We start from the raw sequence: 17,651 nt of genomic DNA, 5'->3' as shown, positions 1-17,651 counted from the left end.
ATGGATACGCTTGATCTTCTTGCAGTCCATGGGGCTTTCAAGAGTCTCCTCCAGCACCATAATTCAAAAAGAAATTGCAATACTTACTGCTTAATTTCACCATCAGTGATGAACAGTTGCAAAGCAAGAAAACATGCCTGTGTGTGTGTGCGCGTGCATGCACACACACATGTGTGCACACACACACACAAGCCAAATAAGGAAGGGCATTGCCTGAGTGTGGGGGAGAGGTAAAAAGTCAAGAATGTAAATAACTCAGGCGTATGATGAAGGAAGATACAAGTGAAGGCTGTCTTATCTAGATCAGGCAGAATTGGCTAAGAATGTAAGAGTCCTGCTGCATCCAGCCAGTTACCTCTGGGGAGCTTACAGGCCTGGGCCCAAGGGCAATAGCCTTCCCTGCTGCTGATCCATCAACAACCCATATTCAGGGGCTTAAGGTTGCTGATATTGCAGATAATATGTAGCCCTCATGGCTGGTAGCTATTGATAGCCATATCTTCCACAAATTTCTCTAATCCCCTTCTAAATGCATAATTATAATTATGGGTGCGTAATCCCATCTTTTATGGCAACAAATTCCATACTTTAATTTGGGTGGGGAACCAGACCTGTCCAGCTCTCTTCTACCAAGTGCACATTCTACCAAATGTGACAGGTGGGTGCAGTGACTTCAAGCCTGCTTTCTGCAGGGATTAGCTGTGCAATTGAGTTCCCTACATCTGATGTCACACAGGTATGGCTCTGGGAAAACAGCTCTGGGTCAAACTGGAGCACATGCTAAGCCAGCATGCGGGCTAGAGGTTCCTCACTCCTTGTTTCACTAGATGCTGTGTGAAGAAGCACTTCCTTTTCTCCACTCAGGATCTCCCAATATCTATTCTTCACTGGATGACCCCCGTTTGCTTTCCTCCTCTTCCTTATCCACCCACTTCCCAACATGGTAGTCTTTCTTTGTAAGATTATCCTACAATCAGAATGTTAGCAGGTTGCATGTGGGGGCTGAGGAAAGAGATTGTTTGGTGACATGTTTTGAGAGCTTGGTTTTGTGCGCAGGTGTTGTGCTCAGCGGAGCAATCCGTGGTGCTGTTTTGCCCCTCCAAAAGAGCTGTTCCAGTTATGCATTTCCCTAAAGTCAAGCAGTGTGCCAGAGCAATGGAAGCATTTCTGCTGACACTTTCCTTTGTAGTTGCTTAGCCCTGAGATGGTGAGGTTGTGGCTTCAGATGTCACATCGCAGGAGAGAGGATGTGAGCATTTGTATCAAATCAGTTGCCAGAGCCAGGACATTATGCGCTACCTGGACTGCAGGACTCAGAACACCTCTGTGGACCAAGTTACTGGGAATGGCAACCAAGTTGTGCTCACGTCCTGCTTGCAGAGTTCCCAGGCAGTGCTGGATTAAACCCTGTGGAGGCCCCAAGACAGTTGAAATCTTGCCCCCCCCCCCCGCCCCGCCTTAGTGGGATAACATTGAACTAAGAAAGCTTGAATGTAATTTCCCCCCAAGATCAAATCAATATTATTTTCAGCAGTTGTCCCATGGGGCCCAGAGGCTGGTGCCTACTCTGCCTATTTGGTAATCTGGCACTGTTCCCAGGGGCATCTGGTTGGACAGAGTGCTGGTCTGGAAAGGCCTTTGGTCTGATCCTGCAAGGCTGGTTGGTTGGCATCTGTCTGTCTCCATTGGAGACAAGGGAGGTCAAGTCAAGCTGTTGGGAGGTTGCAGCGCCTGCTGTGGCTGCAGAGTCTGTGCAGCAGGAGAGACATGCTTTGCTGCAGATGCAGGCTTCCAGTTGTGCTGCTGCAGATGCACCCGGGCGTTTCTTCTCTCTGCTTCCTGCCAGTGGTGCGGATGCCGGGCCTGACTGACTGTCTCCAGGCAGCCCTGGATTTAGGATATTCGTCCGTGCTCCGGGAGCTGCGGTCGTCTGCCAAGGCTCGCCCCTTGTCCCCAGCCCTGCCTCTCCTCTCCCGTGGCGCCGCTGCGGCTGATGGCGACTCCTTTCGTCTCCCCGCGACCAGCCCGCAGCCCGTGCTGCTCCCTCGTGAATGCGCCTCCGCAGCCCCGCCAGACGTGGCGTGTTTGGGGCACCTGCCCGTCTTCCTCCGCGGGCCCGCTGGATGGCCGAGCGTAACGTGTGAAGCGGCCGTGCGCGTGCAGGCGGGGCGAGCTCGCCGGGGCGGCGCTCCGGCGGCTTCTGCTCCGAATTGGGCGCGCTCCTCCCGCGCGGCGGCGGCGGCGGCGGCGAGTCCGCGCTGGGGCGCCCCGGGCGGGCGCGGCAATGGGCTGAGCGAGCGCGGCGGGTCCGCGGAGGCTCCTCTGGCGCGGCCCTTGGGCCCGATCCCCTTCCCGGCGGCGGCGAGCGAGCGAGCGAGGGAGGGAGGGAGGGAGGGAGGCGGCGAGCCGGGCGGAGGCGGCGCGCAGAAGCGGAAAGCCGCGCTCACGCCGGAGCCCGTCGGCGCCGGATCCGCGCCTTCCTGCCGGCGCCTCTGGGCCGCCCCTCCATTTTGAAGGCAGCCTCGTCCCCATGGCGTTCAGCTCGTCGTGGCAGCTGCTGTCGCCCGTGCAGTGGGCCAAGTGGACGTGGTCGGCCGTGCGCGGCGGCGCGGCGGGGCCCGAGCAGGACGGCCTCGCCGGGGCGGACGGGCAGGGGCAGCCCGAGGACGACGAGGAGGAGGCGCAGGCGGACACCAAGTCGCTGAGTCTCAGGCAAGGCGGGCGCCCTCGGGGTTCGACGGGGCCGTTTCACACGAGACGCGCCGGGCGCAGCTCGGGGCGCGGGCGGGCGGGCTGCGCGCTCGAGGGGCGCCTCGTAGCTCCCCGGGCCGCTCTGCCCAGGCCGGGCTTCTCCGTGGCGCCGGGGGCCAGACCGGCCGCGGGGATCGGCAAATGCACGTCGGAACGGCCTCGGTGGGAAGGCCCATCTTCATGTGCAGGGCATCCTCTGCCATGCTGGGTGCGTGTGTGAATTAGCCCAGATCGGGCATCCGTGAGGAGTAAACCTCTGTTTTAGACACATCCATCCACAGCGTATGCGCAGCTAAAAACGTGCTAGATGCCTATTTTGTTTCTTGAATGAAGTGTTCCAAGAAGCTGGGTCTTAGTCCTTCCACCACTTTTTGACTATCTTTACTGTGCCTGGAAGAGAAATACCCCCTGGAGATGTGTCTCTGAGTAAAGGCAAAATGTGTATACTTATCGTAGCGGTTGTATTCGGGGCTCCATAGGTGAGCCCCCTTCTCCTCTTGCAGCCGGTTCTCAGGCCTGCGTTCTGTGGCTACTCTGTGATAAGAGCAATGCTCTCCGCATTTGGTGCTGCTTCTCTGGGAGACTTCAGAAAGGTCAGGGCTTCTAGGTCATACTTTTTTGGCAGCATTAATTTCCAGGAAGTAACTGCAGGGCTTAACTCTCCCTGGACCTCACTTCATCTCTTGGAGGTAAATGTTCTTACTTCTAATACCAGATGCTTCTAACACATGCTCAGAGGCACTCCCTTGGCTATATGCTGCTGTAGAAAACTGGTTGTGGGAGGACAGCCTTACAAAGTGAGCCTCAGCCAAAGTCCTACCTATAAGCAGATGAAGCTGCTGCCTCAATTCATCCGGCAATGAGGCAAGGTGAGTCTGCCTGAGTCTGCCTGAGTGACATTCCATAGGCTGGGTGTGAACCACCTCCCTCTCTATCCCAGATTTCTATTGGGGTTGCTAGTGCTTGCTCTGGAGAGCGGAGGCACTTGACACATGCTTTTAAGGCCAAATTCTTTTATCACGGTTTCACAATTTCCATGCCTGAGCCCTGGCACAAAAACTGGGTCTTGGGTTTTGCTTTACTTCTTAATGTATGATGAATTAATACTGTGAAATGCAGCCCTCTCCCAATTTGCTGGGGGCCACTGACCAGGGAGTCATGCCTAGTTGCAACTCCCTGCAGAGTGACCCCCAAGCATTTGCAGAACTACAGTTTCCTGTCCTGTTTTCTGTTACGGGTTAGCAAGTGGCAGCCCTAGGGCTGAATCTGGCCCTCTGAGGCAGCCTAGAGAAGAGTGGCTGATGCAGCAGTGGGACTTGCTGGCTCTCTGATTTGGAGGGTTGCCCTGAACCCTCCTGCTCAGAATCGCTGCCCAGTGAAACTGATGAGCAACCAGGGCAGGGATGGAGAACTTGGGGTTCTCCAGATGTTGTTGGGCCGCAACTCCCAACGTATTTGGCTATGCTGACTGAAGCTGATGGGAGGTGGAGTCCAAGAACATCTGGAGGGCCGCAGGTTCCTCATCTGTGGTCTGCTTCAACCGCTATTAGCTCTGTGTTATGGACAAAGGGTCCCATCAGCAAAAACCTGAGCAAGGACCTCTGCTTGCTCAAGGGGTCTTCACCCCACCTGCATCCCCTGCGCTCCCTAAAATTGGCTCTGGGGAGTCCAGAGAACCCCAGAAGCGTGCACAGGTGGAAGAGAGGCCGGCAGAAATATTTGCCCTGATCCACACTCTGCAATATTGAATTCCTCCCTGAACCTCCATATGCAGAGACAGTTATGCTTCAAGTACTAGACATAGGCAGCAAACCATGGGAAGGGTTGGGGAACCTTGATCCCAGGGGCTAAATTTGACCCTCCAGTCTTCTCCACCTGGTCCTTGGCCTCTCCTCAGGAAGTACCCCTCACTGGCTTGACCAGGGACTCTTTTTGCCTGTACAAAGTTTGCATTCATTGCTCCTCCCACTTTTGCCTCTGGCCCTGCTGGCCACTGGCATGTGGCCCTCACAAGTTTACTCAGACGGAAATGTGGCCTTTGGACTGAAAAAGCTTCCCAACCTCTGCCATAGTGGGGATGCTCTGCTATGTGTGTTGGAGCATGCATGTCCTGAGACAGCCCCATGGCTGTCAGGGATGCCATGAAATGAGCCAGCTCATTTTGGCCACCTTGGCTTGGATATTGAAGTCCCCCAATACCACCATGTGAGTGAGTGGATCCCCCAAGGGCACCATTGGTGAGTTTTCTCCCTGTGCAAACCCTACTGGCTGTTTGCCTTTTAAGAACATGTGTCTGTTAACTGCAAAACTCATAATGACATTGTGCATTGTTTGGCCATGACACAGATGTTATTTTGTCTGATTCATCAGAAGTCTCAGTAAGAGAAATTCTGAGTGCCTGGCAATGGCCGGGAAGGTTTGTTGAAACCCTACTTGAGAAGATGTTCAGAGCTGGGCTGGGAGGAGTGGCTAATTTGTCCTTCTCTTCCCTCTCCTTGTCTGCAGTTCAGATTCAGAAGGCCATTTTGGGACTCCCGAGGCAGAGACCCCAGTCCGCTTGCTGGGGAAGGAGCTGGAGGAGCCATCCCTGCACCTGTTGGAGCCTGAGACTGAGCCCCAAGGTAAAGAGGCATGGAGGTTCCTTTTCGCACCTTTTGTAATGGAGTTAGAAGATGCCATTTGATGCACAGGTGCCTCTTGTGCAGGCAGACTTGATGGTCTTGCAGACCCCTCTGTGAAGACCAAGGTTGCAGATCATCTCTGTTTGGCTGCTTTGGGAAACAGGATGCTTGGCTGCAGCCATGTCTAGCAGACAACAATTGTGCAGCAGCATCTTGGTTTGTGTCTGTCAGTTTCTATAAATAGGTGATGGCCACCCCCCAGCCCCTCTGGGTTGTGTGCCATCTGAGGGAAGGGTGTCATTTCTCAGGGGTCTCCCTGAAGTCTCTTAAGGCAACCTGCTATGATAGCTTCTACAGGTGAGATGCTCCGCCACTGAGCAATGGCCTTTCCCAGGCTTCTGCTAGAATGAGCATCTTCGGACCCTTCAAGATGACCTGCTTATTGGGCTTCCTTCTGATTTGCTTGCAGGAAGGTTTGTGTCCAAGCAACTGCTATCTTGCACTTCCTAATGTGTTCTTCTGTCACTTTTCTGATCTGTTGGGGAAGTGGGTTTGTTGCACAAGATCTCTTAATCAGTTTCTGTTTCACAACCTGAATTTGCTGTTTTGTGAATCCCACCTGAAAATAGTAAGCATTCTTGGAGGCACCTTTCATTGTTGTTGTTTTTTCTATTTTCTTTTTGCTGCAGCCGACTAAAACTCTTCCCCTCCGGGAGTTCCTCAGCAGCATGCAGTTCCAGAGCCTTGGCCTGGAATAGTGCAAAGGCTCCTAGCATGTTCAAGGTGCAGCTCTTGGAAAGGCAGCTCTTTGCTTCACCCTCCCCATAGTATATTGGGACCAGTTTTGGGCTCGCTGGGCTGAACCCTGTGACCATGAGGTGGGAAGCTCAGGCAGAGAGGCCTGGCAGCTGAGCTCTAGAAGGCAAAAAATCATTGCATCTGCTTTGATCTGCCCATGCTGGAAAGTAGAAGAAACACTTTTTTGCTATTGTGAGTTAGAATTTGTAACAGTTCATTCAGTAGCTATTTTCATTCAAATCTGTGTAGCCTTGTTCTGAGAGCTGCAGAGATACTGTATCTGCAGAAACACACTAAAGTGCCAAGTATTTTGTTGTATGTGTTTATTCTTGGTCACAATCTAAAACACAATTCTATTAGCCAGTGCATCTTAATGGACAAATGTTTGGGCTTAGATCTGGTTTTGAGCCACAGTGCTGCCACAGATTTTCAGCCTCACCTCCCCCCAGTGTAAAATAGTGTTGTTTCTCTCACCTGATTTTGAACATTAATGCTTTGGCTCCATTTGTATGTAACGTGAAACCAAACCATCATCTGCTGGAGAGGAGATTGTGGCTGCTATGCTCCTCTCTGGTTGTGCTGCTGCTCTGCTCAGCCATGGTTTGGTTTCGTGTGTCCACTCAGTGTGGGTTGGTGTCGAGAGCAGGTATGGTTGGGCACCTGCCAGGAGCCCACGCCCCAGCAGGGGTGCCCCTGATGGGAGCCTTGTGGATCTGCTCCCGCTTCTCACTGCAAGCGGCTTGTTCATCTGCCTCTCTCTTTGACCCAGACCCAGAGGGAGTGGGCAAACAAACATATGATGGCAAGCTGAGGAGATGGAGTGTCTGCCATTGTTTACTTGCTAGCTCTTCCCACAACAAGCAAGAAGGTGATGAGAAAGAGCAGCAGCAGCAGCAACTGGTGACAGTGGGCAGCGGCACTGGGGGTTTCTTGCCCAAGAGGCCCAACCCCCAAACCTGTGGCATTGGTACTGAGACCAGATACGCTGAAGCAGAATGCAGTTGCCCCCTCTCAATGTAGCCTTCCCCCAAATAGTCTAGCCATGCTGCACCTTCTGCATGTTCCAGGTGCATCCTGAATATGGATGCTACAGCAGTCTGGAACATGATAGCTCTTTACCTTAGCTCTGGGGCAGCTTTAATCCTTATTGGTGATGCTGCTAACATTAAAAAGAGATTTTTGTGTCTCACAAAATGGCCAGGGACTTCCCCTTGGTTGTGGCAGTTGCACTCCCATTATTGTTGTGGGCACCTAGTATCTTTCCATTGTTCTCTCATGCCTCACTGACATTTCTCTTCTTCCTCCTGGACTCCCCACCGCTCTCTGCAACACCACAATCCTTTTTTTCCCCTGAGGAAGTGACACTTCCTGCCTGCAAGGTTCTGATTGCTTAATTCCACCCCTTTTGAAAAGGCTTCTTGTGGCCGTTGAGGGTGCTTTGGTCCTCTGACATCCTTCCAGCAAATGTATTGAGAGAGGCAGCCTGGTAGAGAAGCTGCCTGGTTTCATGGCATATGCATCTCTGCCAAGGGAGGGAGGAAAGAGGCCACTTGCTGCAGTTTCTACTGATGGGCAATGGGGTGGTGTGGAGAAGGACATTTCAGGGCATCCCACTGTCCCCATCTGGAAATTCTTGGTTAGTGCCCAAAGAAATGTAGGTGACCTGGTTTACTCTGCCTGCAGGGATATTTAGCCAGCGGGCATTTCGATGTATTGCAGCTTGCAAATCCTGTGCTTTTTAAAAGGGCTGTATTTGGAAGAGCTCACCTAGTCCAACATCCTGTTCTCAGGGTGGGCTGGGGTGGGGGAACCAGATGCCTGTGGGAAGCCCATATGCAAGATCTGAGTCTAGCAGCAATTTATGATTCTCAACATAAGCTTCTCAGCATTCAGAGCCATTTTGCTACAGACCTTGGTGGTAAAAGATAGCCAGTGTGGCCATTAGCCTTTGCCTTATTCTGTGCCTGCAGAATTCTAGGTGCAACCTGCTATTTCTGGCAGAGTTTGCGTTCCTGGGAACTTCAAAACTTCTTTCAAAAGCAGAAGAAAGTTACTAGTTCTCAAGGCTGCAGCCTGATAGCAATACTTTGCTTTTATCCAGCACTTCACCTAAAGCATTCACCCCCCCCCCCCGGTGCATTATCTTAATACTGTACTTAATGTTGCAAAATGGGCCAGTATTATCGCACCTGCATTGTATTGGGACTGATAAAATGTGGCTTGTCTAGGGCTGCTACTGGGTTGTGTGCAGTGGACACTGAATTTTGTTGAGTTGACAGAGTGGCTGATATCCAAAGTCCTGCTCCTGGGAAGGCTGTCTTTCAGCTCTGTTTGGTTGACAGCTGGCTGTGCTGGGCCAGAAAGGATGGTGCACATCCATCTCAGCTAATGACCATCCCTACATTCTTTGGAAGAGAAATATGTACTATTATCTTAAATGCTTTATTTTTGTATCTGTTGCTGTTTAGCCATCTTGGGCATGATATGTGGTAAGGCAGGATGCAAATGTTCACACATTATAATAAGTTAATTGCATGTTATTGGAACAAGTACTTTTTAAACCCCACCTGAGCCAACTGCTAAGGCCTGCTGTTGTGAGAAGAAAAAACTCCACACATTCTTGGTGGTTGGTGGTTGAAGTGTTTTGCTGCAACCTGGGAGAGGGGGGTTTAAATCTCCCCTCAGCTCACTGGGTGACCTTGGACCAGTCAACCTACCCCCCCCCCACAGGGTTGTCATGAGGAGGGGGAAGAACTATGCACATACCTTCTTGAGCTCATTGGAGGAAAAGCAGGATAGAAATGCCAGGAAGAAGAAAGTTATGAGGTCCAAGTGCAGTGCCTCCTTTGGGTGCTGTGAAGAAGCTACTGGCCCCCATCATGGGAGGTGAGAGGTGTGGAGTTGTTGTTGTTATTCGGGAGGGAATTACGAGACTTTTTGACCTTGTTTAGGCATTGTAGGAGTAGGTACCATATAAACTGCCACAGAGTTGTTGTTTGGACTAAAGCCTGCTTTTGTCTTTGAGCATATAAGGAAAGGTCTTGGCTAGTTAAGGAGGTCTTGGCCAGTGATGGCGCTCAGTCTCCCTCCCTCCCTTTCTCTCCCCGCCCCCAAAACTCTCTGGAGCCAGATCTGATTTAATGGCTGTTTGGGAGGAAGAGAGAAAACTGTTTCTCCCTCTCAGCTGAGGTTGACTCAGCACCAAGTCACAGAAACCACAATCTGTTTTTTTTCCCTTTAAAAAAGAAGAATCAGTATTTGGACTCTTCCCTGATTGAGTGTGCATAAGAGTGCAAGGAGGGTCCTGCTGGGTTGGTCCAAGAGTCTGCCTTGTCAGCATCCCATTTCCCACAGCAGCTGGTGAGGTGCCTGCAGGAAACCCACCCGCAGGGCTTGGCAACTACAGCCCCACCTCTCTGCTTTGGCATACTGCCATCATAACTTGCAGCCTCCATCTCATCTGCTTCTCAAAGCTGTTTCAAGCTGGAGCCCATCACTGCCTCTTGTAGCAGAGAATCCCAGAGTTCAGCTGGGTGCTGTGTGAAGAAGGCCTTCCTTCTGCCTGTCCTGAATCTCCCTTGTGTCCTAGTGTTATGCAAGAGGGAGGAAAATGTGTCTCTGTTGTTTCCAAGCCATGCATACTTTCAGAAACCTCTAAGTAGGGGCCTGATTTCACCTTCATAGGCAAATCATGGGATCTATGGATCCATCTTTTCCTGTCCTTAGCTGCACTTCTTCTTACTGCTTGTATCACAGCAGGTTGAGCCTTGGCACTGTGAATAGGTTCAAGAGCTCATCTCTGAAAGGAGGAATTTAGCCGTTCAAGGGTGCAGCAGTTCCTCCTTCCTCTCCATGCCATTGCACAAGACCTGCTCGCTGGGTAAACTGTGCCTGCCAGTTTGGAGATGACAGTAGACTGACTTTCAAAATTCTCCAGTCAGGCTCCACCTATTAAAGCGATGGTATTTGAGGCTGGCCAAACATCACACAATGGTGCCCTTCTCAGCAAATCCTCAATTATCCTCCCAAAGTCTGTGCTTGGAACAAATTGTGTCAATGAAGGGAGTTTGTGTGCTTCTGCACAAGTGATCCCCATTGCAAGGCTCTGGTTTGGATAATTCACAGTATTGCTGGGAGACGGAGGGAGGAAGGCAGACAGAGGATCTATAGAGGTGCTCAGGATAGAAGGAGCCCTGAAAACGCCTGCAAAAGGTTTTATTTGGTCTTTGGTTTTACACAGATGTAGCAACCTATGCAAGTTCAGAATTTCTCTGCAGCTGCAAAAGACATTATTATTTATAAAGAGAAAGGAAGCTGAGATTCCAAGGAAATTATGTTCAGCATTTTATTCCAGATTTTGACAGTTTACACACACACACACATTTCTTTCAACAGGGCTTGCAAAAGATATTTTGGATGGGTGGTGCCAGAAGTGGGGAGGATTTGCTACCTTGGACGCCCAAATGTTTTCCCTTAGCCCTGTATTCTGCAAATGGACAGATGCATGGCTTGCAAATGGTTTTGGGTACTGTACTTTTGATTGCTGCAGCCTCTATTTCTGCTGGAGCTTGACTAATACATCCATTGAAATTCTCTTGACCTGAATGGCTTTGCTAGATTCCCAGAAGGCCAAGAGAAGCATGTTTTCTGCAGGTAGCACCTGCCATTCGTGCAAGCGACCTGCTGCCAAAGAGGTAGGGAGCTCTAAAAATACAAATAAAATGTACTAACTAGGGCATCTGTTTCATTTAACACACACTTGTCAGTGGCTAAATAACAGAGGTGCCATTCCACAGCGATTAAAGGGTTTTCTCTTATGCACCTGTTGTATGTGAGGTCTACAAGCAGCCACACTCCTTAGTGGAGGGGCAACCCCACTGCCACACATTTTTCTCTTTTGATGCCTCTGCCCGGCCACTTTGATTTGGCTGATCCCGGTGCTAAGCTGGGGGACCTTTGGTGCTGAACTACAACTCCCATCAGTCCCAGTAAGCAGGCCCAATTGTCAGGGATGGTGGGAGTTGTAGCTGAGCAATGTCTGGAGGGCCAGTGATTCCCTACACCTGAGCACAAGCAGGTTGGTTTGGGGTCATTCCATAAGGATCAGAAACTTCATTTTAAAAGAAGAAAGCTGAGATTCTCCATAAATGGAACCCTGCACAGCTTTCCCGCACACAGGTCTCCAAAGCTGCCCACTTTCAGGCTGGCAAGGCAACTGTGTGTTTTCTCTGAAACCACCATGTTCAGAAATGACCTATATAATTTTTTGTACCTGCTAATTCAGAATAATTGCAAGTCTTTGTTTCTCCATGCAGTTGGGAGAGTTTAGCAGGCAGACATGGCAGGATTCCCTTCTCTGCATGGTGTGTGTGCATAGATCACTAATTTCCAAACATAGCTGCCTCTCAGGATCTCTGGCTGTGGTCACCCATGTCACCCACCCAGGATGCATGGTGCAGCAACAAAACTGCTAGCACATTTGAAAAGCTAAACAGGGTCTGGTCTGGTTTCAAATTGGACAGAAGATTGTGTGTTGAGATTCCTGCATTGCATGGGGTGAGACTAGATGCCCCTTGGGTCCCTTCCAATCGATCACCCTCATTACCTCATCCACATTACCTGCTCCTTTTTTATGGCAAGGCTGGGGGTTGAGCCTGGACCCCTTCTGCATGCAGAGGTGGTGTTTTCCCACTTAGGAGTCCTAGTCGCTTGTTCTCCCCTCCAGCCACAGATTCCACCAAATGAGATGAACCCCCCCCCCCGCATCTCAGTCAGCATGCCTGCAGTCCTTGAAGTGCAGTGGACTGAGCACCAGTAGCCAGGAGCCTTCTGTAATTCAGTGGGCCTCTTGCTCCTTACATTCAGCCCCCAAGAGACAGTGGTACCTTGGTTCTCGAACGCCTTAGTAGTCGAACAACTTGGAACCCAAATGCTGCAAACCGGAAATAAGTTTGTGAACCTTTTTCAGAAGCCGAACATGCTTTGTTTTGAGTGCCACACTTCTGTTTTGAGCGCCATGCGTCAGTGGTTGTAACCGACAGTAGTAACCATCAGGGCAGGGGAAGAACAGCCCCCCCCCCACCTGCACAGCTCGCACCACCTGAGAATTCAAAGCTTCCCCTCATTGCCCTTTCAGCTGCCCTCTGCCCCGCTCGCTGTGTCCTGTCAGGGCGAGGGAAAAGATGCCCAGTGGTGCCTTGTCCCGGGCCAGCACTGAGTGAGGGAAGGCTGGGCTGGACTGCAAGCGAGTGGGCAAGGGTTGTCGCCGCACCTCCCAGCACCGGGTCCCTCCGCCACTACTGCTGCAGCAGCAACCACCCCCTGCAGCTCCTGCTCCCTCTGCCCTCCTCCGGTTCCGAGTGTTGCCAGTGGCCACCGCTTCAGCCCCCAGAGCAATGCCAAGCATCTCAGCCCCATCACTGCCTGCCTTCTCACAGGGTGCGGGATGGCGTGGCAGGATGCAGCCCCGCTGCTGCAGTACGGGTTCTGCTTGTGCCAGCCCTGAAGAAGCTGAGGAAAGGGGGCTGGGTGCGGGGGAAGGGATCCAGAAGGGCTGGCGGGGGGGGGGGGAGAGCTGCTTTGGGGGAGGGGTCATTCCGCACCAAATCACCTGATTTTAATACTCGACCGTGCTCTCACGACATTTTTGAAGTAAAAAATAAATACATACTTTTTTTTGCTCATTCAGAAAGGTCATATTGCATACAGTGGTCAAAACAGCATCTTTGACCATATTCCATGTATGGAAAACAAAATAGCTTTGACCATAACATTGCAGAAGTGTTTTACACAATAAAATGAACAAGGGCTCTGAGACGTGTTTTGTTTTTATTAAATAATCAATAAAACTTAATTTTTAAAATATATCAGATGACATTGTAACATAAGAGGGTACAATTTTAACTATTCTCATGAATGTGTGAGTTATTTCAGGCTCAAAGAGACCTTAAAACCTGTACCCCCAAAATTTTTTTACTTCAAAATCAATTTATTTTATAATGACAAAAAACACCCTGCTTATTTGTAAAGCATAACAAGTACATGGTTAGCCCATACATGTGTTAGTTGTGGTTTGCGCACTATGGCTTATCGAACCTACCGGGAATAAAATGACAAAAATTCACTTTGAATGGTTGATGACCCTTTTCTGTGGCACTTAATACCATTTTAATACCTTATTTTGAAAGATACCACAATTAGCTTTATTTTGATACCAAAATAAGCCCAATTGGTCGAAAAATAAGTGAAAAAGGAGCTTTTTCCTTCACTGACGCAGAAATTGCATTAGCCTAAATCATGTGAAAATCGAAATTTTTAAAAAAATCTCCTGCGCCCAATTTTGGACCAAAAAATCTTTAAAAAAATATTTGTGGTTATCTCATAGGTATCTACACATAATTTTTGTTTGAAGAAAATCTGAGTCGTGAAAGCACATGGCACCAGGTAATTTGGCGTGGAATGACCCAGAGAGAGAGAGAGAGAGCTGTTTTAGTGGGGAGAGAGAAAGGGCTGGCTTGGCGGGGAGAGAGAAATTATTTATTTATTTATACATACATACATACATACATACATACATACCCCACCCATCTGGCTGGGTTTTCCCAGCCACTCTGGGCGGCTCCCAATCAAATATTAAAAATACAATACAGTCATACCTCGTGTTGAATGTGCTTTGCATTTCGCCAATCATGCATGCGCAGACACTCAAAATGACGTCACGTGCATGCGCGGAAGCGGCCAAACATGATCCGCGCACGCGCAGACGGGCCGTCGCTTGTTACATTCGCTTCAGGATGCGAACGGGGCTCTGGAACGGATCCCGTTCGCATCCCGAGTGTCAGGGAACTGCCATCGGAAGGACAGGAGGTGCAAAGGCTCACTGAGGTTGAGAGAGACATAGCAGCTGAAGAGGGAACCAGTAGGGGGAGAGGAGGAACTCCAAGGGAAAGTGAGTCGGAGGGATGGCTCAGAGACGCTTCCAGCGAAAACAGTGGGGAGGTCTCAGGACCTCCTATAGGGACACCCACTCCTCGACGGAAACTGTCACGCCGAGAGTCCAGAAGACGTGTTTCCGTTAAGGAGCTTTTATGTTGGAAACGATTCCGAAAGCAACCACTTTCGGATTCTGCTAGCGACTGACGCAGCCATGCCGGAGGGGCTCCGTCACAGGCAGAGGTTTGAAAACCTGATCAAACTCTGAGGGACTTGCATTTTACGCACAAGCAGCTCATCATCCCATCACAGCAATCCGAAAGTCCTCGAAAGCCAGCTTGTGCAGGGAGAGGCATCATGAGCGACCCAGCCGGAACCGGAGGAGCAGGAGCAGCTGGAGGGGGTCCAAGCCTGGAAGAAAGGTACAGGGCGTTGGAGATCCAGCTTGCGCTGTAAACGGCGAGGCTCGAGGAGAGGAGGGCTCAGGATGCAGAAAAGGGAAAGGAGAAAACCACCCCGCTCGCCAGAAAGGTGCCAGGATTGGTGCAGAAGTTTGGGGGGGATCCCAGGAACTATCATGCCTTTAGAACAGAGATGCAATACGCTCTCAACCTGCAGTATGATGACTTCCCCAACGAGGAATCGCGAGTGGCTTTTGTGATTGGCCATCTCGAATTGGGAGCGAAGGACTGGGTTAGACCCCTGATGGCAGTGAATAATGAGATCCTAAAGGACACGAGGAAGTTTTTTCGTGCCATGGACCTGATGTTTTCCAGCGACATTGAGCAGGGAGTGGTGCGAAGGCAGTTAATGGCTTGCAAACAGGGGAGCCGATCTGTCCGTGAGTACTGGACTGAGTTTACCATGCTGATCCATAAGTTGGGGTGGGATCTATCGGCGGAACCCATCCAGATGCTTTTTGAAGAGGGGCTTTCTTCGGCCGTGAAAGATGAACTTTCCCGGGGGCCCAGGGCGGAGTCTATGGACCAGCTGACCAAATCCGCGCTGGCCATAGGAGCACGCCAGGAGGCGAGGGCTTTGGAAAAGCGGGAAGGGAAAGGGGAACGTTGGAGGGATTTCCGCATTCCAGACATTCCAGAGCCACCTTTCCCGCCGGCAGAGCCGATGGAAGTTGGAACAGCGCGGGCGCGCGCAGTTTCAAATCCCAGTGAAGGGCGGAAGAAGGAGGGAAAGAGCGCCAAGAAATGTTATCTCTGCCAACAGCCAGGTCACTTTGCCAGAGTCTGCCCACAAAGAAAGGAATGGCAAGGGATGGCAGGAGCTGTTGGGGAAAAAGAGGAGGAAGGCAAGGAGCAAGTAAAAGCCAACGCCTGGCTGCCACCGTCGGGGCACAGCAGCCAGGCCAAAGAGCAGTGAAAGTGCCCACGCCGGAACCTCCAAGACCTGCTTTAGTGATAGAGGTGTTACTAGAACTGCCAAACGGACACCCACTAAAGATCAAGGCGCTTTTGGATTCAGGCAGCTCCTGTAATTTCATGAGTAAGGAGTTTGCAGCTGAGCACCAGATACAGACCATCCCTTTAAGTAACCCCTTGCAGGTGACCACGATTGACGGCAGAGAGCTGTTGGGAGGAGAAGTTAGCCAACAGACTGTCCCGATGATAATGAGGGTGGCAAGGCACACCGAACGGATAGCGTTTAACGTGGCCACCTTGGGAGGAGCTCCCATCATTTTGGGGATGAGCTGGCTGGCGCTACACGATCCGCTAGTGGGCTGGCATCAGAGGGTGGTCTCCTTTGGGTCAGCGCATTGCCTAGAACACTGCAAAGAGGGGAAGGTTCCGGGAGGAGCCAGAGTCACCCTAGCCGGGATGGAAGTAACGGATAAAGGGAAGGTGCCCCCGCAATACGCAGATCTGAGCAACGTATTCAGCGAAAGGGAAGCAGACAAACTGCCGCCGCATAGACCCTTTGACTGTCAAATCAATCTACTCCCTGGGGCCCAACTCCCAGTAGGCAAGCTGTACGCCATGTCAGACAGGGAGATGCAGGAGTTGAGGGAGTTCATTGACAAAAACCTGAAACGAGGTTTCATCAGAGAGTCCCGAGCGGTGGGGGGCAGCCCAGTGTTTTTTGTGGACAAAAAAAACACAGATAAGCTGAGGCTTGTAGTGGACTTTAGGGCCCTGAATGCAGTGTCGGAACCCCTGGCTTTCCCTATGCCCCGAATTGATGACATTTTGACCAGGGTGAGGAAGGGAAAGATTTTTACAAAACTGGACCTGCGGGGGGCATACAACCTGATACGCATAAGGAAGGGGGATGAATGGAAGACCACCATGTTCACCCCTTTGGGAGCCTTTGAATACCTCGTGATGCCCTTCGGTCTACAAGCAGGCTCGGCGTGCTTTCAAGCCTTTATGAACCACGTCCTGGGACCTTTGCTCTACAAGAATTGTGTGGCCTTTTTAGACGACGTGTTGGTATATTCGGAGGATGAGGAGCAGCATGTGAGGGACGTTCGAGAAGTGTTGGGCAGGCTGCAAGCCAACCAGCTGTGGGTGAAACTGGAGAAGTGTCAGTTTCATACCAAGGAGGTGGAATTCCTGGGGTACCGCTTGTCAGACAAGGGATTGGCAATGGATCCAGGCAAGGTCCAAGCGGTACTGGAATGGAAGACACCGAAGACCAAGAAGGATGTGCAAAGATTCCTGGGGTTTGGGAACTTCTATCGGAAGTTCATCAAGAACTTTGCCCACTTGACGGCGCCCATCACCGACTGCCTCAGCAGCAAGAAGAAATTTGTTTGGACGGCGGAGGCGGAGCGAGCATTTGAAGAACTGAAAAGGGCTTTTGCCTCGGAAGAACAACTTCTGCATGTGGATTTACGAAAACCAATGAGAGTGGAAACCGATGCGTCCGACCGGGCGGTAGGGGCGGTGCTTCTTCAACCGGGGAGGAGTACGTCGGAGTGGAGACCGTGTGCCTTCTTCTCGCGGAAGCTGAATAAATCCGAGAGGAACTACACGGTGTATGACAGGGAACTACTCGCCATTCACGAAGCGTTCCGGAGGTGGAGACATTTATTAATTGGGGCACAACACAAGGTGCAAGTGTGCACCGACCACAAGAATTTAGAGTATTGGAGAACGGCTCGAGTGCTCAACCAACGACAAGTGAGATGGGCACAGGAATTCTCCAAATTCCACTTTGAAATTTGTTATGTGCCAGGCCCAGAGAACGTCAGGGCGGACGCTCTCTCACGCAAACCAGAGTATTTGGAGGGGGAGGGGGCAATCGAAGAGAGACATGTCATCCCTGAGGACCGCTGGGTGTGTGGGGCGGCGCTGGTGGGGCAACGAGAACTGGTAGAGGAAACGGAAAATGATGAATATGCCCAGGATAAGCTCAGAGGTCTCAGGGGGGAGGGCGAGAGCCCCAGAGGTTTCGAGGAAAGAAATGGGGCATTGTATTACAAAGGGGCACTGTATATACCCGAAGGTGAATTGAGGGGGAGAGTACTCAAGCAGTTGCACGATAGCCCCACGGCGGGACATTTTGGGCAACACAAGACCATGTGGTTGGTTA

At 51.1% G+C, this 17,651-nt stretch overlaps 1 protein-coding gene across 7 annotated transcripts in view; it reads left to right on the top strand.

Moving 5' to 3' along the window:
- The window catches only part of TACC1 (transforming acidic coiled-coil containing protein 1), a 97,492-nt gene that overhangs the window by 25,835 nt on the left and 54,006 nt on the right, over window positions 1-17,651 (top strand). For 4 of the 7 annotated variants that reach the window (XM_077919545.1, XM_077919544.1, XM_077919543.1 and 1 more), the window contains exons 1-2: window positions 2,387-2,712; window positions 5,257-5,372. In XM_077919545.1, coding sequence (XP_077775671.1) covers window positions 2,531-2,712; window positions 5,257-5,372 — 298 coding nt within the window. In that variant the 5' untranslated portion in view covers window positions 2,387-2,530. Of the gene's footprint in view, window positions 1-2,386; window positions 2,713-2,882; window positions 3,621-5,256; window positions 5,373-17,651 lie in introns of those variants that run through there. The other 3 variants (XM_077919546.1, XM_077919548.1, XM_077919547.1) reach the window with 2 other exon arrangements.

This window comes from Podarcis muralis, chromosome 15 (genome assembly GCF_964188315.1).
Source record: "Podarcis muralis chromosome 15, rPodMur119.hap1.1, whole genome shotgun sequence".
In the NCBI taxonomy this organism is placed as follows: Eukaryota; Metazoa; Chordata; class Lepidosauria; order Squamata; family Lacertidae; genus Podarcis; species Podarcis muralis.
The sequence above is the reverse complement of the archived record's forward strand: the minus strand, read 5'-3'. Positions and strand labels throughout refer to the sequence as shown.